Source organism: Neovison vison, chromosome 6 (genome assembly GCF_020171115.1).
Source record: "Neovison vison isolate M4711 chromosome 6, ASM_NN_V1, whole genome shotgun sequence".
NCBI classification, from domain to species: domain Eukaryota; kingdom Metazoa; phylum Chordata; class Mammalia; order Carnivora; family Mustelidae; genus Neogale; species Neogale vison.
This window is the reverse complement of record NC_058096.1, coordinates 68,670,792-68,691,610: the sequence shown is the minus strand read 5'-3', so window position 1 is coordinate 68,691,610 and position 20,819 is coordinate 68,670,792. Positions and strand designations below refer to the sequence as shown.

The 20,819-nt window shown below is 36.9% G+C and overlaps 1 protein-coding gene and 1 non-coding gene across 12 annotated transcripts in view; one reads left to right on the top strand and one right to left on the bottom strand.

The window, feature by feature from the left end:
* Window positions 1-20,819, top strand: part of TFDP2 (transcription factor Dp-2) — a 184,877-nt gene that overhangs the window by 96,376 nt on the left and 67,682 nt on the right. The window contains exon 1 of one of the 11 annotated variants that reach the window (XM_044251512.1): window positions 13,747-14,146. The exons of 8 other annotated variants lie outside the window; for them this stretch is intronic. In XM_044251512.1, the coding sequence (XP_044107447.1) occupies window positions 14,116-14,146 (31 nt within the window). In that variant the 5' untranslated portion in view covers window positions 13,747-14,115. Of the gene's footprint in view, window positions 1-13,746; window positions 14,147-14,511; window positions 14,567-19,991; window positions 20,011-20,819 lie in introns of those variants that run through there. 2 more of the 11 variants (XM_044251514.1, XM_044251516.1) reach the window with 2 other exon arrangements.
* On the bottom strand, window positions 4,115-4,255 carry LOC122910898. Its single transcript, XR_006385293.1, has one exon. It is a non-coding gene; the product is annotated as a U4 spliceosomal RNA (small nuclear RNA).

Sequence of the window (20,819 nt, the reverse complement as noted above, 5' to 3'; positions counted from 1 at the left end):
TACCAAATTGATTATGTTAATCTTTTTTTAAAGTCTGTTTTATTTATATTTTTTTAGGTAAACCCTACTCCCAATGCGGAGCTTTTATTTTTTATTTTTTAAGATTTTATTTATTTGATAGAGATCACAAGTAGGCAGACAGGCAGGTGGCGGGGGAGGTGGGAAGCAGGCTCCCTGCTGAGCAGAGAACCCGATACGGGGCTCGATCCCAGGACCCTAGGATATGACCCGAGCCGAAGGCAGAGGCTTTAACCCACTGAGCTACCCAGGTGCCCCCCAATGTGGAGCTTTAACTCACAACTCCATGATCAAGAATCACATGGTCTTTTCACTGAGCCAGGCAGGTGCCCCCAAAATTGATTATTTTAAAAAGTAGAAAACTTGAAGTATAGTATGTTGAAGGAAATGGAAGTACTGTCCCCCAAAATTATTTTGAACAGACTCTTCTTTGGGTTCGTGGGTGGCCTAGTCAGTTGAGCATACAGCTTTAGCTCAGGTCATGATCTCAGGGCTCCGGAATTGAGCCCTGGCGTTGGGCTCAGCAGGAGTCTGCTTGTCCCTCTTCCTCTGCCCCTCTGTCATGCTCTCCCTCTCTCCCAAATAAATAATCTTTAGGGGACTGGCAAAGACTCTTCTCTTCATAGTTTTATGGCAAGCTTTTTTCCTGTTTCTATGAATAGATAATCAGGCAGGATAACATACAGAGTATAAAACCAAAGGCTCTCAGGCGTGCCTGGGTGACTCAGTGGGTTAAAGCCTTTGCCTTTGGCTCAGGTCATGATCCCAGGGTCCTGGGATCGAGCCCCTCATCAGGCTCTCTGCTTGTGATCTCTGTTTGTCAAATAAATAAAATCTTTTTTAAAAAAGTTTAGAAAAAGAAAAAATATGAATAAATAAAACCAAAGGCTTTCAGTACATGAAACAAAACTAATTTAACTCATATAATAAAATTTAACGGTACAGAAAGTTATAAACCAATCTAAAAGCAAAAAACCAAATTATTAGCAAATAAAATTGACATTATTATAAGAGAACTGTGTACCATGAACCATGTAGAGTTTGTCTCAGGAAAGTAAAGATGCTTGGTTTAATAATAAGAAATTATCAATAATACATTTATATAGGTAGATCAAGAGGAACCATATTTTTGTTTGAAATACTTTATGGGCTGCATTTTCTTTTTTTCATTTTTTTTTTCTTTTGTCAGAGAGACTGAGCACAGGCAGCAGAGTGGCAGGCAGAGGCAGAAGCAGGCTTCCTGCTGAGCAAGGAGCCTGATGTGGGACTCAATCCCAGGACGCTAGGATCATGACCTGAGTCAAAGGCAGTATGGGCTGCATTTTTAAAGATTCGGTCACTTTCTAAAAATCTCCCTATGAAGTAGGAATTAAAAGATACTTCAAAATATATTTTCTAAAAGTCCGTCTTTAACTTATTAGCCAGTATCATATTTAAAACATTTCCATTAGAAACACATTCCCATTTATTTTTTTTTAAGATTTTATTTATTTATTTGAAAAGAAATGACAAGCAGGCAGAGAGGCAGGCAGAGAGAGAGGGGGGAAGCAGGCTTCCCACTGAGCAGAGAGCCCAATGTGGGGCTCGATCCCAGGACCCTGGGATAATGACCTGAGCTGAGGCAGAGGCTTTAACCCACTGAGCCGCGCAGGCGCCCCAACACATTCCCATTTAAAACAGGAACAAGACGGGGTGCCTGTCTGCCTTCAGCTCAGGCCATGATCCCAGAGTCTTGGAATTGAGCCCCGTATCTGGCTCCTTGCTTAGCAGAGAGCCGGCTTCTCCCTCTCCCTCTGACTCCTGCTCCCCCTGATTGTGCTCTCTCTCTGTGTCAAATAAAACCTTAAAAATAAATAAATAAAACAGGAACAAGATAAGAAGGTCCACTGGCGGGGCACCTGGGTGGCTCAGTGGGTTGAAGCCTCTGCCTTCAGCTCAGGTCACGACCCCAGGGTCCTGGGATTGACCCCCCACATTGGGTTCTCTGCTCAGCAGGGAGCCTGCTTCCCCCCTGCCCTGCCGCCCCCCACCCCCGCTGTCTGCCTCTCTGCCTACTTGTGATCTCTGTCAAATAAGTAAATAAAATATTAAAAAAAAAAAAAAAGAAAAAGAAGAAGAGGAGGAGGTCCACTGGCACCATTATTATGTATTCAGTTTTTTGATGCTCTGTTTTTTAAAGTCAGGTTTACTCTTTCTTAGATTTTTATATATTGTATATTTTGAGCCCTGCAACCTTGTTAAACTGATAAATTTACTAAAATTTATTACTTTTGCTAGCTTTTTTTATAGATTCTTTTGGATTATCTGTGCCAGTGAGCATTCTTTGGATAGATACCATTTGGTTATAATGTAATATCCTTTTTTATCTATTGCTGTATCAACTTTGCTGACATTTTGTTTAGGATCTTTTTAATAGTGGTAACATATTCATAACATAAAATTTACTATCTTAACCATTTTCAAGTTTGTAATTTGGTCGTTTTGAGTACATTCACATTGTTGTGCAACCATCACCATTATCCATCTCCAATTTTTTCTTCATCCCAAACAGAAACTCTGTACCCATTAAATAATAAATCCATATTCCCCCTTCTCTGGCTACTGGTAACCATTATTCTCATTTTTTGTCTTTATGAATTTGATTATTCTAGGTGACTTCCTTATGTAAGTGGAGATATACATTATTGATCGTTTTGTCTGGCTTATTGCACTTAACATAGTATTTTCAAGATTTACCCATATTGTAGCATCTATCAGAATTTCATTTTTTAAAAAATTATTAACATACAGTGTATTATTTGCCCCAGGATCACAGGTCTGTGAATCATCAGGCTTACATATTTCATAGCACTCACCATAGCACATACCCTCCCCAGAATTTCAGTCTTTTTTTAGGCTAGTTAATTAATAGGTTTTTTGCAACTATGTTCAAGCAGGATATTGGTTTGGAATTATCTTGTGATTTCTTTGTTTGGTTTTCTCTCAGGTTAGTGCCAGCTTTATCAAATGAGTTGGAAAATGTTTTGTACTCTTCTGTTTTCTGGAAGAGTTTGTATAGTGTTAGATGAGTTAGTCCATAAATATTTGGTAGAAATTGCCTTTGAAGACATTTGGGCCTGGAGTCTTCTTTGGTGAGGAGACTCTAAACTGGAAATTCAATTTCTGTAATAGGTATAGGGCTATTCAGGTTGTCTATTTTTTCTTGTGTGAGCTCTGGTAATTTGTACCTTTCAGTGATTGTGGAAATGTGTTGTTTAATATTTGGGAATTTTCCAGAAATCTTTCTGTTAATTGATTTCTAGTTTAATTCCACTGTGATCAGAGACCATTCTTTGGGGATTATTTAAATTGTTTTGAGTTTGAAGTTTGTTTCAAGATCTGTTGTATGGCCTTAGTTAAAGTGCACTAAAAAGACTGTGGATTTTGCTGATGTTGAATGGAGTGTTCTACAAATATTAATGACTCAAGCTGATTGGTAGTGTTGTTCAGATTTTCTATATCCTCACTATGTGTCTACTTGTTCTATTGATTACTGAGAGAGGAATGTTGGTCTCCAATTATAATGGTGCCTTTTCGGTTTCTCCTTTGAGTTGTCACTTTTTCTTATATATTTTGAAACTCTGTTGTTCGGTACATGCACAGTTAGGATTGTTATGTGTTATTTTATTATTGTTGTTGTTGTTTGCAGTGCTTTCTTTTATCATTATGTAATACTTGTGTTTATCCCTGGTAACAGTCCTTGTTCTAGGAGTCTCTGAATTTTAATTAGGGTCTCTAGATAATTTACAATTACTGTAATTACTGAGATGTTGAATTTGAATCTGCCATATTGCTACTTTTTTCTTCCTGTATGCCCCATCTGTTCTCCGTTCCTTTCTTTTTCTTGATTTTTTGGGCTAAATTAGGTATTTTTCTTGTGATTCCATCTTATGTCCCATTTTATCTTTGCTAATTTACCTCTTTTTAAGCCATTTGTATTTAGCATTTGTTCTAGGGTTTACAGAGTATATCTTTAAATTATCACAGTCTACTTTCAAGGAATGTTATACCATACATTTATACTTCATTTTCTGCTCTCTTTTATGCACTGTTAGCATACATTTTTGTTTTTACGTAATTGTAAACCCTATAATACATTATAAGTGTTTTGGTTTAGATTCTTAGTTACCTTTTCAATTAGCAATAATCGCGTCTCGGATAAACCTCATTGGCTACAATAATGCCACTGCGCAAAGCTCTTAGTTACCTTTTAAAGAGACTAAAGGTTAAAGATAGGAAGAAATTTTCCTCCAGTCTAATAATGAAAAAGTTGAAATAGTTTTAAAGCCCCTATCTGGTATTTCCAAAATCTGAGTCATCTGTCACTCTGTTTCTGTTGATTGCTTTAGCTCTTGCAATAAGGTTTTTTTGGCCCCCTTTTGTATGTGTGTTATAATTTTAATGCGAAACATTTTGTATAAAAGAATAGTAGAGATTGAAGTAAATAGTATTTATACCTGAAAATGGGCACATTTCTTTTTGATGGGCCATTTGTCTATGGGATTGAGTTTGTCAGGAGCTGAGCTGGGTTTGAGTTCTAATGTTGCTATGATTATGTTCATTGTATCTCAGGGGAAGAAAGATACTGAACCTTTAAGAAAAATCTTGGTCTTTAGAAAGGGGAAATGATTCTTAATATTGCATGATGGTAATAGGGTTTGTCTTATGGCCAGACCTATTTGAGTCATGTGTGAATCCTATGAGAATAGGGTAGGTGTAAGTTTTTATGAAAACAATGAAACAGTTGTCTTTTAAAGTATAATTTAATTAGAATCTTGTTAAGTCATTAGCAGTGCTGCCTATGCATATCTCTTATAGGGTATATGTCATAGTAAGGGAGCAAAATATTTTTCCTTGTTTCAGAAAAGGCAAAACTTGAAGCTTTGGCATCTCATGGACTGCTAGTGTTTCCGCAGAGGAAGGGGGAGATGATCTGTTCCTAGTGGAGGCAGCATTACTCAGCAGTACTTACTGGGAAATGAGCTTCTAATGAAGCCATGTAAAAGAGTAAAGTGGTGTTTCTTTACTTAGATATGTACTGGAATCACCTGCTATCCTTAGAACAATACCTGTGCCTTGGTCTTGGCCTCAGTGATTGAGATGGAGCTGGTTTGAAATGTGTCTTGGATATAAGTCTGTCAGTTGATTCTGATGTGCCGCCAAGGCTGAGGATCACTGCCCTGAAGGCTTGTGGAAATCCTTGTAGGCTGTTGGAGACTCTGTAAGGTCTGGAAGATTTGTATTAGCAGATGGAGGAAATATCAAGTGATATTTAAATTATTATTATTGCTGTGATATACAGTAAAAGCAATTACTTTATTATGTACTAAGAAACATAAAGGATAACTCAATAATTAAAAGTGATTCTGTATTCCTGAAGAGAAAAAGAAGTACTTTAATGTTGACAGTTCTTGCCAAATCAAATAAAAATTACATAATGCCATTTCAGTTGAATCTTATTAGAGTTTTTAAAAACCAGTAGTGTCACCCACCACCCAGATGTTGGTTTCTGAAACTATTCCCAGTAAAAGGATCCAAGCAAGCCTCTTTAGAAGCATAGATAATGTAGGTTTGGGGCAGGAAATACACAAAATGAACCTGGAGTACTTCATAATACCAGAAAGTAAGGAAGTATTTAAAAAAAAAAAAAAGTGGATCATGCCAACGCAGCACAGGAGCCAAGCTGGAAAAAAGATCCCAGTGGCCAAAACTGGAGCCATTTGAGCAACAAAGTAAATTCTGTGTTGGATTTTAACTTTAAGTATAAAATAAAAATACATGAGTGTATACTCATATAAATAGTAATTGAATAAATAAGTGAGGGAGAAGAGACACGTCTCCATACAGAATTCCAAGTAATTTATTTGGACACCATTTTAGACACTTTTTCCTCAGAGAGGTAGAGCTTACACCCCCCAACCCCACCGTGAGTGTGGGCTGCACTTAGTGTGGTGCTTCCAAATTGCAGCTTATAGAAACACAGGCTGGAGTTGTGAGAGTAACTTTACAGTGAGGAAACCTTAAAAAATAGCCCGCCAGTTGATCCTCAAGGTTAACTTTATCAGTCATAAGTCATGTTGATAGCTGGTACCCTTGGTACGATGTAATGAGATCTTCCTCCCAGTAACTCACAACTAAGAGAAAAAAAATCAGACAAACCCATAATGAGTGGCATTCTGCAAAATACCTGACCAGTACTTCTCAAAACTGCCAAGGTCATCAAACACAAGGCAGATCTGAGAAACTTCACATACCAGAGGAGGATTAGTAAACATAACTAAATGTGAAACAAATAAATAAATATTGGCATTGCAAGAAAAACTGTAGCATGGAAAATTCACAAAAGAAATGCAAATGGTAATAAAAATATAAATATGTATTCAACTTAACCAGTAATCAAAATGCAAATTTAAATAACAAAAGCCAATGTTTGCCAGTTAATAGAGCGAAGATTTTTGTTCTTTTGTTGTTAGTGTTGTTGTTAATACCTAATTTGGGGTTGGGGTTGGTAGAGGCTGGTCTGGGAACTCAAGAGTGATACAAACTCTGGAGGACAGTTTGCTCAGTGCTTATCAAAAATCTTTAAAATGTGCAAACTCTGACTCAGCATTTTCTCTTCTGAGGATTTATCCTGATTAAAGAAGACCTGTGGGAAATTAGCAAAGAATGTTCACGGCATTATTGATGAGAACGAACAATTGGAAGCGGTGTGATAAATAACTGAGTATTGTGACACTGATGTAGGATGGTATTCTAAAAGTGTTATAAACTAAATTTATTAAGTTCAAAAAGTTAACCAGCATGTACAGCATGATCCCTCCCCCTGCTTTTTTTGGAAAAGGAAGAATATGTGGCATAGAATAAGACTTGATATATGTATGTAAAGCATTCATTATGATCATTTCTGGGTATTTGAATTGTGGATGATTTTTATTTTTTCCTATATACATTTATTTGTTCTTCTTACCTACTTCTCATTCTTTAAATCTATTTCCCTTTGAAGTGTGAGTCAGTGTAAGTCCTCTGGGAAACAAATTGGTAATATTAATCAAACTCCTTAAAACAGGTGATGTTCTTTCACCCACTAAAAACCCTTCTTGGACTTTGTCATTAGAAAAGAAGAAGAGAGGGGCATCTGGGTGGCATTATCGGTTAAGCATCTGACTCTTGATTTCAGCCTAGGTCATGATCTCAGTCATGGGATTGAGCCCCACATCGGGCTCTGCACTCAGACAGAGGCTGCTTGTCCCTCTGCCTCTTCCCCTTCCCTCTGCTCTCTTTCTCTCTCTCTCTCAAATAAATAAATCAATAAAATCTTTTTTTAAAAAAGTACGATTTGAGTGTAGATTTGTTTACTACATAATTTTTTTACATAATCATTTATAATGGCAAAATATGGAGACTTGCAAATATCCATTTATAGGGAAATAAAATATGGCACATGTACAGGGAGATATTGTACCTTCCTGATTGTGTTTAGAGAGTATTTGTTGAGGTCTGATATCCGGTGTTCCTTTTTAGACTTCTGCTCAGAATGGCATCCATGATCCTGATTCACTCCCCAGGTTCTTTGTGGTAGCCTCAAATAAGAAAATAAGAAATGAGTTCCTTCTACTATTTTATGTTAATAAAAAAAGTTAGTAAATTACTTTTTTTTCCCCTAAAGCCATTCCCTCATGTATATTTTATTTGACTTCCTCAGTTTCTATTTTTTTTGCTTTACTTTTAAGGTTATGAGTGTTAGGTGAGCCTTTTCACAGTTCTGTGCTGACCAAAATGTTCTCCTTGCTTTTACCTTGCTGACACATCCTGTCTTCCAGGTTACAGCTTGAATATCACTCCTTCAGAGAGATCTTCTTAGAGCACCTTGTATAAAGGGCTCACATGGAATACCCCTTCCCAGCTCTTTGAGCCACTAGTTTCTTTCTTGGCAGTGGACACAGTTGGTATTTTTGTATTTGTTTGCTTGTTTGTAGTGTTTCCTCCATTAGACATAACTTCCTGAGGCTAGGGATTATATTTCTTTCTTCCCCTACTTAAGGTTGACATGTTGTAAATAGTTAGTAAATATGTGTAGATGGAGTGAACTAGCTTAATTTTGCAGCTTTGATAGATCTCATTAAGAATTTATCATATAATTGTTGTTATAATTTAGATTGTCCAAAATTATTCATTGATCTTAGCTATACTGGTCTTGAGATTTTAATGTATTTTATGTAAGAATATACAGGTAGGAGGCTATGTTAGACTCAAGAAGTAAGAGGAGCTCTTACTATAGAAATGGAACTACTAATGGGTGCAGAGGAGTTGGGTGGATTAAGGAGGTAAAGAAGAGGGGTGTCTGGGTGGTTCAGTGGGCTAAAGCCTCTGCCTTTGGCTAGGGTCATGATCCCAGGGTCCTGGGATTGAGCCCTGCATTGCCCTCGCAGCTCAGCAGGGAGCCTGCTTCCCCTCTCTCTGCCTGCCTCTCTGTCTACTTGTAATCTCTGTCTGTCAAATAAATAAATAAAATCTAAAAAAAAAAAAAAAAAGGTAAAGAAGAAAAAAAGCATTTTGGACAAACTGTTAAATGTGCTTTTTTTAAAAAGTCAACTATTTTGTCAGCAGAGTTTTAAATTCATAGTAAAATTAAGTGGAAAGTACAGATTTACCACATATTCTCTGTTCCTACTCACATACGAGTTTTTGTTTTGCTTTTTCAGTTTTTTTTTATTGTGGTTAAAATATACATGACATAAAACATCATCCTAGTCATTTTTAAGTATACCATTCAGTGATACAGAACACATTCATAGTGCTGTACAATCATCATCCCATCCATCTCTATAATTTTTCATCTTGTAAAACTGGAGCTCTGTATGTATTAAACAGTAATTCCCATTCTCCCCTCCCAGCCCCTGACAACCACCATTCTTCTTTATGTCTCTGTGATTTTGGCTACTCTCAGTAGTCATATAAGTAAAATCATACAGTATTTGTCTCTTTGTGATGTAGCAGACTGTCTTTAAGGTTCATCTATATTATAGCATTTCTCAGAATTTTCTTCCTTTTTAAGGTTGAGTAATATTCCATTGTATGTATTTACTACATTTTGCTTATCATTTACCATTAGTGGTCACATGGGTTGCTTCTGTTTAGCTGTTGCCAATAATGCTGCTATGAATATGTAAGGACAAATATCTCTCCCTATAAGACCCTGCTTTCAGTTCTTTTGGTTACGTATCTCCAAGTGGAGCTTATCCAACAGAATCATATGGCAGTTGTGTTTTTAATTTCCTGAGGAGTCAGCATTCTGATTGATTTCCATAGTACCTCTGCCATTTTACATTGCATCAACAGTTCACAAAGATGACAGTTTCTCCACATTTTCATCAACACTTTTTTTCTGTTGATTTGGTATTAGCCATCTTAATGGTTATGAGGTGATATCATTATAATTTTAATTTGCATTTCCCTAAAGATTAGTGATGTTGAAGTCCTTTCCTGTGCATATTGGCCATTTATATATTTTCTTTGGACAAATGTCTGTTCAAGTCCTTTGCCCATTTTTAAATCATACTGTTTGGATTTTTGTTGTGGTTGACTTTTAGGTAGAAAATAAGGTTTCATACCTTCTAAGGTAGAGGGTGAGGGGCCAGATTGAGGAAAATTTAGACTACTGTTTTAAGTAGTTTGTTGTTATTATCTAGACCAGACAATGTATTTCTTTTTTTTTTTTTTTTTAAAGATTTTATTTATTTATTTGACAGAGAGAGATTACAAGCAGGCAGAGAGGCAGGCAGAGAGAAGGAAGAGAAGCAGAAGGAAGCAGGCTCCCTGCTGAGCAGAGAGCCCGATGCGGGCCTCGATCCCAGGACCCTGAGATCATGACCTGAGCCGAAGGCAGTGGCTTAACCCACTGAGCCACCCAGGCGCCCGACAATGTATTTCTTTTTAAAGATTTTATTTGAGGAAGAGAAACGGCGAGAGCAGGCGGGAGGGGCAGAGGGTGAGGGAGGAGCAGACTCCCCACTGAGCAGGGAGCCCTATGCAGGACTCCATCCCAGGACCTGGGATCACGACCTGAGCTGAAGGCAGAGGCTTAACTACTGAGCCATTCAGGCGGCTGAGCCACCTAGACCAGAAATGTTTAATAGAACTTTCTCTGATGATGGAAATGTTTTGTATCTGTAAGCCATTAGCCATATGTGGCTGTTGCGGACTTAACGTGTGTCTAACGCAATGGAAAATCAAGTTTTTAGTTTCATTTAACTTTAATCAATTTAAACTTAAATAGCCATATGTGGCTTAAGGCTACCACTATTTTTGATAGGGTAGTCAGGAGATCATCAGAAGTTGTATTTCTTTTTTTTTTTTTTTAAGATTTTATTTATTTATTTGAGAGAGAGAACATGAGCAGGGAGAGGGACAGAGGGAGAAGCAGACTCCCCACTGAGTAGGGAGCCCAATGCGGGACTGATCCCAGGACCCCAGGATCACGAACTAAGCCAAAGGCAGATGCTTAACCGATTGAGCCACCCAGGTGCTCCAGAAGTTGTATTTCTTACTTATTTTGTTTTTATAGTAGGGTAATGATGCATGTTTTAGGGGAGGAAAAAAACTGGAAACAATGTGGGCATTTGGATGGTAAAGAAGCAGTGAGAATAGAAAGTCACTTTCTATTCTGGATGAGTATGCCTTTAACAAGAATGGGAAACATAGGAGGATGAGCTGGTTTGGGAAGGTAGACATGGAGCTCATTACTGCAGAAATTGACTTGAGATTTTGGAACTTAGAGGCAGAGATGTCCAGTGGGGAATTGTAAATTAGAGTGCAGTGCAGAACAGAGAAGACAAGGGCTAGAAGTATAAATTTTCATAGTCATCTATATATAGTGGTGATAAAGCCATGGAAATAGGTAATACTCCTCAAAGAGGGAATGTAAGTCTTGAATAAAGGAGCATCAAGGATAGATCCTTGAAAAATTTCTGTATTTAAAGGTAGAAGAAGAATAGGAGCAATGAAAGTGAGGTTACTTTTTACTGCATGATATATTTAAGAAATTATCACTTATCCACGCAAGTGGTAGCAGGGACCTTTTGCTTTAGATGTAGTTTTCATCAGGATGATTAGACATTTTATTTCAAAATGTGAGTAAGTATAGGAAACCAGCATGGGTAATTTCCATTCCCTCACAACATGGATCTGGCAGATACTGATTTTAGCAGAATGGGCAAGTAAAAACTATGGTAATGCTATCATAATATCATTTCTGCCTGTAGAATCAGAAAGGGACCTGCAAGATGTGGTTACCAATACCATCACAAACTCCAGTCTGAATAATTTAGCTTATAAACCTGGGGGAATGAATGCCTAGCCCCCTTTGGCATTTTCTAGATAACCAAGTAAGATTAAGGAGAAATTGTTTGAGAGGACATACACAAGATGTATTTTGTTATGCCAGTAGGAACACTCATAATTCCCTCAAAGTGTGTGATGCAGTTGGAAAGGAACACAGAAGCTAGGGATTATGCTGCTTGGCCAGAATGGCCTGAAAGTAGATAGAAAGGCTGTGTAAGTGAAGAATTTTGGTACTGGAGAAGGGGCACTGGCAAGGAGGGCAGACATGGAGAAAGAAACATGGAAGCATAGGGATAGGCTTAAAGTCAGATCTATGGAGTAGACAGTACTGAGCTCTGTGGAGCAGGTCAGTTTCCTCCCTAGCTCAGTGCCTGATACATTAAAAGTGCTCAATGAGTATTTGTTGAAGAAAGAATGAGTAATGGTTAGGGAAAAGAAATATTGCTCCTGTAGGAACCATTCCTGATGAAATCTTGCTTTGGTCCCACCTTATCTTACCCATTACTTGATCTCAGCCATCACATGTTTTCTGACCTTGTGTTGCTGTTACATTTTTTTGTTAGAACACATATTGAATATGTGAATATTGCAGGTAGTTTATATTTGAAGTTTTTTTTTTTTTTTTAAGATTTTATTTATTTGACAGAGATCACAAGTAGGCAGAGAGGCAGGCAGAGAGAGGGAAGCAGGCTCCCTGCTTAGCAGAGAGCCAGATGCAGGGCTTGATCCCAGGACCCTGCCATCATGACCTGAGCCGAAGGCAGAGGTTTAACCCACTGAGCCACCCAGTCGCCCTATATTTGAACTTTTAATCATTGTCCAGCTCTGGCAGTGGGACAGGGGGAGGGACTGATACTCTGCTGTTTATAAATATATGAGTATATCTGAGTACTGAGAAGTTTAATTTCCTTTTGTTTTAAGACTATACCGGTGGGGCGCCTGGGTGGCTCAGTTGGTTGAGTAGTTGTGTGTCTGCCTTCTGCTCAGGTCATGATCCCTGTGGGAGGAGTCCCTCGTTGGGCTTCCTGCTGAGTGGGGAGCCTGCTTCTCCCCCTGACTTTGCCCCTCTCCCACCTTGTGCTCATGCTCTCTCTCTGTCAAGTAAATAAAAAAATAAAATCTTAAAAAAGGAAAAAAGAAAAGGCTACACTAGTATAATTGTGACCATATCTATCTAGTCCCTGAATATTCTGGCCTTGGGTGACATATGCAGCCACTTCTGGCTGCTGAGACAGGTTAGAGGTGTGCACGTATTTTCTGTGTGTGATTTATGGTAAGGTGACAAAAATGATGAGAAGCAGAGGAATTTAAAGTTATTTCTACATATATAAAACTGATGGGATGCCATATGATTTCTAAAATTCATTTTTTATTCGAAAACCTCGAAATCTGATAGTCCACAAAAATTTAGTGTATAGAATTTTAAGTCAAATACAGCCACATCTGATAGTGAAAACAGATTTTAGGATCTGAAAAGATAGAATCTGAAAAATACAGTCATATAGGTTGTTTTTCAATTTTAAGCTATTATATAATTATAACCCAAGTTAATTAAATCCTTATGCATGTAAATGAAATAGGTAGTACATAGTCTGTTTGCAAAGGAAAGTTTAACTATGAAAAAGCTCTCATCTGTTTTGCTCACATATACCTACTTGAATATCTAATAGGCGTTGTTTTAGACGCTGAGGATACAACACTGAAGAAAGCACAAAATCTTTGCCCTTCTGAAGCTATTGTCAAGACATACTTTCAGAGGGGACTATTTCAGATTAGGTGGTAACTAATCAAAAAAGGAAAGCGATATCTTAGTCTATCTAGGAGAGTTGTACGTTCAGGGAACTAAAATATAAACCAATTAATTCACTGAAGACAAGGATTTTTGTTTGGCTTTTATCTGATGTGTTCACTACTATATCCTCAGAGCCCCAAATAGTGCTTGGCTCATAATAGGCATTCAGTAAATATATGTCATTGATCAAAGTGTTTATTGTTTTGAATTTGTATATCATACTCATGTACTTTAGTAAATGATTTTTACATCTAGCTAGTTGACAGTTTTATCTCAGTTACCTTATTTTTATGTTTGTTACCTACTTTTGGTTTCTGCTTGTACCCACATGTCAGGATGTAGGAAAAGCTTATTAATATTAATAATTAGTCATATGGTGATCTGAGATTACAAAAGATAGATTTGGAAAGGAACTTTAGAGGTCATCTTTTGTTTAGCTTCCTGCATAGGAAAAACTGAGTAAGATGATTAGGTATGTATTTTTAATTAATCATTTAAAAAACTAGGACAACATGATGGGGTTCTCTTGAGAAAATGGAGAAAGGTACTTAACCCTAGATATAAAGATATTAACCTGAAAAACTTAGATCTTCTAACCGTGTGGGAAAGTGAAAAAAATTGAGCCCAACTAAGCTGCTCTTTGTTGATATCAGAAACGGGCCTGTCATTCATGTTGGCGTTGAAACATAGCCTCCTATCTCAGGGGGCAGGACTTTTTTTTTTTTTTTCCCTCCCAGAGGAGCTAGACAGTTACTACAGGTTGAAAAGCCCCGACCAGTTTTTCAAGAGTTTCTCCTCCTTTTTATTTTTTTCTTTTCCTTTTTTTTTTTTTTCCCCCCTGAAACTTATGGAGCTTTTGCTCCGCTTTCAAGATGCATTAAGGTCTCCTGCTTTGTGACTGCTTTGGAGCCAGCAAATACCCTGACATGTACAATTCGAATTATGCAGATTTCATGAGTAAGTTTAATCTTATTTTTTTAGCTAGTTAAAATTCAAGTGATATTTAGAATGTTAATTTGGAGTTAGCCATTTTATCTTTTTGCTGCTTTTATCTTAAGCATGTTTTTAAAACGTTTAATTTAATAAGAAAGTAAGATTCTACACATTAAAAAGCCCCTTTGTCTCTTAAGACTTAACACTTCTAGTTTCTTTTGAATGATCTTTTTTGCATTAGACAGAATTCGTATGTCTTTTGAAAGCCAGTTACTTAAACAGTTTTCTTGAGCATCTTTTTAGTTTTATTGAGAAGTATTTTAAATTGAGCTTTTCTGAGCTCGATTACTTATGTCTGACACAGTCTCAAGTTTCCACTGAATGGTAACAAAGACTGTAGAGTGTTGTTGGTACTGCAGTGAGAGGCATGCTTCTTTAGACCAGGTAAGAGAGATCATTTTGTTTCTTACTGCTGGGTGAGTTTTTACCGTGTTTATTTTATATTCTTCCAGCAGCAGCAATGTTAAGTTGATAAATAGCCAAGAGCACGCTGAATTCAAGACGTCCTTGCTTATTGCAGACAAGCAAGGAAAACTACAGGGTATGGGGGTTGGGTTGGGCGAGGGGGAGGGGTAGAGTAAGCTTACTTTATCACTCAGTAACTTATATAAATCAATTAAAATGTGAAAGTAATTCTAGAGCTTAGCTTTCCTCTTTCAAGAACTAGGAAAGCAGTTGAGGAAATGAATAATTTTGAAGATACTTCATAGTTATTACTTGTGAATGCAATTCAAATGATAGTTTTTACTTTCATTTCTTTCCAGTAGTTAATAAAATAAGCTTTGCCCTTAACTATACATTTTTTTTTATTTGTGAAAACTTTCAAATTGACAACAGCAAAATATGCTTCCTCAGGATCTTTGAAGTAAACCTGACATTAAAAAGATATTTCAGCTTTTATAGCTGTTTCATTCCTTTTTTTCCTAGTACATTTTTCTTAAAAAGTATTTGTGCTTTGAAAATGTCAGCTGTATTCTAATGAAGCTCTGGCATTGTTTGCTCATAAAGGGGCCGGTGCATTCCACTGCTTTATGGTTTATTATGAGGCACAGTGTGAGAGTGTGGGTGGCACCATTTGGTGTCTGCCTCTTGGGGTGGTGACTGCCATTATGTTAGTGTTGGATTGGCAAAGAAAATATACCAAGCAAGATCCTATATGAATCTGGAACCTATGAAGAAAATCTTAACCCTAAATAATAATGAGTGAGCCTGGAATGTGTGACAACTTGATTGAGTTGATCACTTCATATATACTCTGGAAAGTCTGCATTTCAGTTACAATTAATATTCTAGCAGGCACAGCTCTTGTGTTTGGATGTATTTAAGAGTTACCCATTCTTTGAATTTTAATAAGGAAGTGAATATTTCTACAATGTTATGACATTTTAAGTAGATACAGTAACATTTTAAATAATACATTTACTTAAAAAGGAGTTTTAAGGAACTTAGTGTGGGTGGGGAGGGGGAGTGAGAGAGGAGGTCAGGCAGAGAGCCTTTCTTTCAGTTAGGGAAGCCCTGATGAAGAAAAAAGCAACAGATGTTTCTTCTGTTACAATTGAGGTTGTTTTATTCGAAATTCACAGTAGCTGGAATGGGTAGGGGAGGTCATAAATCTGACTTAATCGGGGAATAAATAAAACTTAGTCATTTAAAATTTTTTCTTTTATACTTAGAATTTGAGAATCAGTAGAGTAACATACCTTTTGGAAAGACTTTCTAAAAAAAATCTTTAAAAATTAATATAATTATGGAAATGTGAGAAAGTTAATTTTAGTGCATGTAAGTTATGGAAAAAATAATCATTAAATCCTACAGAATACTTGGAAAAAAGCCTACCCATTATAAAATATATAAGGAATACTTAGGTTGCAAAAGTTTGTAATTGCACAATAGATACTAAGGCTCAAAATGAAATTGCATTATGAAACATTATTTGCATTTAGTGTGAGAGAGCCTTTTATCTTCAGTGAGAAGCATAGGACTTCTTCCAAAAAGATCTTTGAGTAAGAAATGGGAGAGAAATATTTTTAGTTTAATTGAAATGAACCTCTTAAAAGAAAGATAGTAAACTTGGATTGATTGCTAATGGACAGAGAAGAATGTTTATTTGCGGAAAAAAAGTAGCAAAGGAAGAGCTTGGAGGCAATACACATGTTAATGAAAGCAGTCAAATTTTAAAAAATAGTTTTTAAATTTGTGGAATTCATAACAAGTAAAAACCTTTCCTTTTACAAGTAACAAAGAGAAGTTCTATGCTGTTGAATAGTGTGCGTTTATAAACATTACAACTTTATGCATTTCTTAAAGTTTGATCTTGGAAAACCAGTGCTAGCACCAGATCTTTCACATATAAGGCACATAGTAAAAATTCACGATACCCTACACTGTAAAATTAGTAAGAGTAGATGACAGCCAAAAAAATTCTGTAAACCATAGTTCAAAATTTGTGTAAGGAGTTAATATTAAATGGTTTTCTAAATGTTTAATTGGTCTAAAAAGATACCAACATTCAAGGAGATTATTAAAAATTTCTCTTGCTCTGGGATCTGGGGGCTTCCCAGAAAATTTTCTTTGCTTCACATAATGACAGAATTTAGAAATTTTGAGGCTTTTCAGATCAATGTTTTACTTAAGATTACATTAAGATTCTAAAATTGATCTTCATGCATTTTTCTTTTTTAAGGAATAGCAATAGGTAGCAGTTGAAGGGTTTTTTTTCTTTCTAAGGTAAGTAAAGTAACTTACATGGAGTTTAAAATGGATTTAAAGGAGTACTTAGGTGGCTCAGTTGGTTAAGTGTCTGACTCTTGATTTTGGCTCAGATTATGATCTCAGGGTTGTGAGATGGAGCCCAGCATCAGGCATAGAGCTTGCTAAAGATTTTCTCCTTCTCTCCCCACCCCCTCAAAAAAAAAAAAAAAAAAAAAAGGTGGATTTACAAACTATGGTCTGACTAAAGTAAAAATATTTATAATTTTTATCAAAGTATATGTAAGTTTGATGAAATAAACAGCCCTAAAAAAAGTTGATGGCCCCACGTGTGATATATAACTATGACATCATCCTAGATTGTAGTTAGCAAAAATATGTGTCACGATTATAAATGTAGGCATGACAGTTGGGTATATAATAGCATCAGCAACAACAATACAGAAATCTTTGAGACTGTTAACCCTTCAAATTAAGAATAATACACTGAAAGACTTTCAGAGTAGGGTACCTATAGTTCTCCCATTGTATATATGAACTCAAAACTGAGGTCTGTGGTGATCTAAGCTTTGCCTATTCATTGTTTTCCAAGTTAGAATACCCAGAGAGTGACTAATGTAGACATTCTCTTTGCCTTATGTATATATGTGTACAACTAGAAACAACAGCAACCTAAAAATCTCTCATTTCTTAGGTGGAGGTCAGAGGGAAGATTGCCTGATGTCTTTATTTTTCTGAAAAGAAAATCTTTTACATTGTTTAGGAGCAGATAAAATAAAATGAGTATTGGGCTTTAAGTATATTATGAGTTAACTCTTGCTAAAGGATCCTGTCATGTAATAACAAAATGTTCTTTCTACCAAGTTTCAAGCAACCAATTTATAAATGAACTTTTGGATCTTGACTCTAAAGCTGGAGACGATCCGTAGGAGTTTGGTTTTGGGCACTTTGCTCACTTATGGTACAAAGTTTGTCACTCTCTTGGCAATTTCTCTGACAAAAGTGAAGAGACTACTTGCTGACCACTTACTATGTGCCAAGTAGACCCAGGGAACTTAGGTGTAAAAGTTTGCAAAAATCTTATCTTTTTTTTTTGGAAAAATCTTCTAATGGATTAGGTTTTTTTTGTTTTGTTTTGTTTTGTTCTTTTATAAACATATAATGTATTTTTATCCCCAGGGGTACAGGTCTGTGAATTGCCAGGTTTACACACTTCATAGCACTCACCGTAACACATACCCTCCCCAATGTCCATAACCCCACCCCACTCTCCCAAACCCCCTCTCCCCAGCAACCCTCAGTTTGTTTTGTGAGATTAAGAGTCATTTATGGTTTATCTCTCTCTCAGTCCCATCTTGTTTCATTCATTTTTCTCCTACCCCCTTAATCCCCCATGTTGCATCACCACTTCTTAATGGATTAGGTTTTAATTAAAAGATTTTTGTTGCTGTTGATGTCTAACTTTAAGATTTCTTGCTCTTCAAAATATGATTTCGATGTAGCTTCAATAATAGCTTTCAAATGGAACATATTGTTGAAATAAGACTATTGATCATTACAATTTTGAGTATGGTATTATGGAATTCAGTGATTCCCCTTTCTAATTTTCTAGGGAAAAGAAGTGCTTTGAAACTCTAATTTATGGGTCGTTTTTGGTCTTTTTGAGTTTAAGTGTCGTAAAGTTTTAAATTTAAGAATGCAACTTTTAAATTGTAGGTCTATCTGTAAGTCATTTGCCATCTTTTATAAATATTGGAAAAATATTTCTCCTGACTAAATTTTTTCTTAAAGAGTTTATTTACTTATTTGAGAGAGAGAGCCCACATATGAGAGAACACAAGCAGGGGGAGCAGCGAAGGGAGAAGGAGAAGCAGGCTCCCTGCTGATCAGGGAGCCCAATGTGGGACTCAGTCCCAGGACCTTGGGATCATGACCTGAGCCAAAGGCAGACACTTAACTGACTGAGCCCTCCAGGCACATCTTCACTATAAATTTTAAATGAATTATTTACTAACACAGTCTGGAACAGATTACCATGTTAGAGAGGTCGTGGGCTTCTTCATGAGGATGATTTCCAATTAAGTGCACTTGGATATTCTAATACTCATAAATTCTGATCTTTGTGGTTGCACCCAGCTGCCTTGATCTACTCTAGCCCTACAGCGGCTGTTGGTACAAGATAAAATGTGCTCCCATCCACTCACTCTTTTACTAGGCGTGCACACAGTGTCTGTGTGCCATCTGGTGGGTGTACGGCTGTGGTGATGGTGCTGGAAGTAGGGGTTGAATGGAGGCTAAATACTAAAAAGATGTAACATGTAAAAACAAGAGGCTGAAGAAATAAGGGTCACTCAGTCCATTCTTTTTTAAATTTTTTGGAAAGAGATTAAGTGTAATGGAAAGAGTCTACTTTACTCCATTACTTCCTTAACTTGAACCAAGAGAAAAAGGGACCCTGAAGCAATCTTTCCCAGCCTTGACTGATCATAAGAATCATCTGAGGCACTTGTTAAAAATAAGCATTCCCACCTAGTTGTTTTTTTGTTTTTTTTTTTTTTAAGATTTTTATTTATTTATTTATTTGACAGATAGATCACAAGTAGGCAGAGAGGCAGGCAGAGAGAGAGGAGGAAGCAGGCTCCCAGCTGAGCAGAGAGCCTGATGCGGTACTCGATCCCAGGACCCTGAGATCATGACCTGAGCCGAAGGCAGAGGCTTTAACCCACTGAGCCACCCAGGCGCCCCCCACCTAGTTTTTGAGTCTTTGGATGTCGAGTGAAGCCAAGGAATGTGCATTTTGAATTAGAGTGACACTACATCCCTGCCCCACCCCCACCTCTTTACAGCTTAAGACCAGGCCCATTTGGGAAAAATTACTCTGAAGGATTAGAAGAGCCAAGTTGTCTGAGGCCATATGGTAAACTAATTCAAGTATTTTTTTTTTTTTTTTTTTTGAGAGACAGTGAGAGAGAGCATGAGCGAGGAGAAGGTCAGAGAGCGAAGCAGACTCCCCATGGAGCTGGGAGCCTGATGTGGGACTCGATCCCGGGACTCCAGGATCACGCCCTGAGCCGAAGGCAGTCGTCCAACCAACTAAGCCACCCAGGCGTCCCAATATGGTTGTTTTTTTTTTTTTTAAAGATTTTTATTTATTTATTTGACAGAGAGAAATCACAAGTAGACTGAGAGGCAGGCAGAGAGAGAGGGAGGGAAGCAGGCTCCCTGCTGAGCAGAGAGCCCGTAATTCAAGTATTAATCAGAAGATATATTGTCCAAAAAATGGGAAATTCTAATTAAACAGGTAGAAGAGAAATGAGAAATTTATTTACAGGTTTCCTTTACTGAGCAAGATAATAGAAAAAGGACAAAATGACATGTTTTATCTAAAGATGAAGAAGCCAGTGTAAAAGTGATAGAATCAAACCTGTAGGTAAGACATGTTTTTGGACAGACATTTAAAAAATATTGAAATGAAAGGTCCTATAAAGAAAACCTAGTGAGAATGGATTAAATTATTTCTAAGATCTTTTAGCTTTGAGGTTTGGTGAACTAAATGAAAACAACTATAATATCCCAGATGCCAGAGCTTGAATTAAGGAGTTCATTTAAGAAATGAAGAGGCACTGTTTAAATTCTGGCATACAGGAAGATGAAGAAAGAAAGTTTTTTTCTTCTTTCAAAGTGAAGAATCCAGGGCATTTATGGTTTTAGATACCAAAGAAACAAGGAGCTAGTTAATTGCTTTAAAAGGTGTCCTCCATGTAAAAATGCTTATCAAAGCCAAGAGAACAGATTTGATCCTTCAGGGAAAGTATGTAGGAAAGACTGACAGGACAGATTTATTGACCCTTAGGGCTAAGAACTTGTTTCTTGTGGCCATTTCAAGGTTCTTGATTTGGTTCATGGAAAGCCTTTCTTTGGTTCTTGG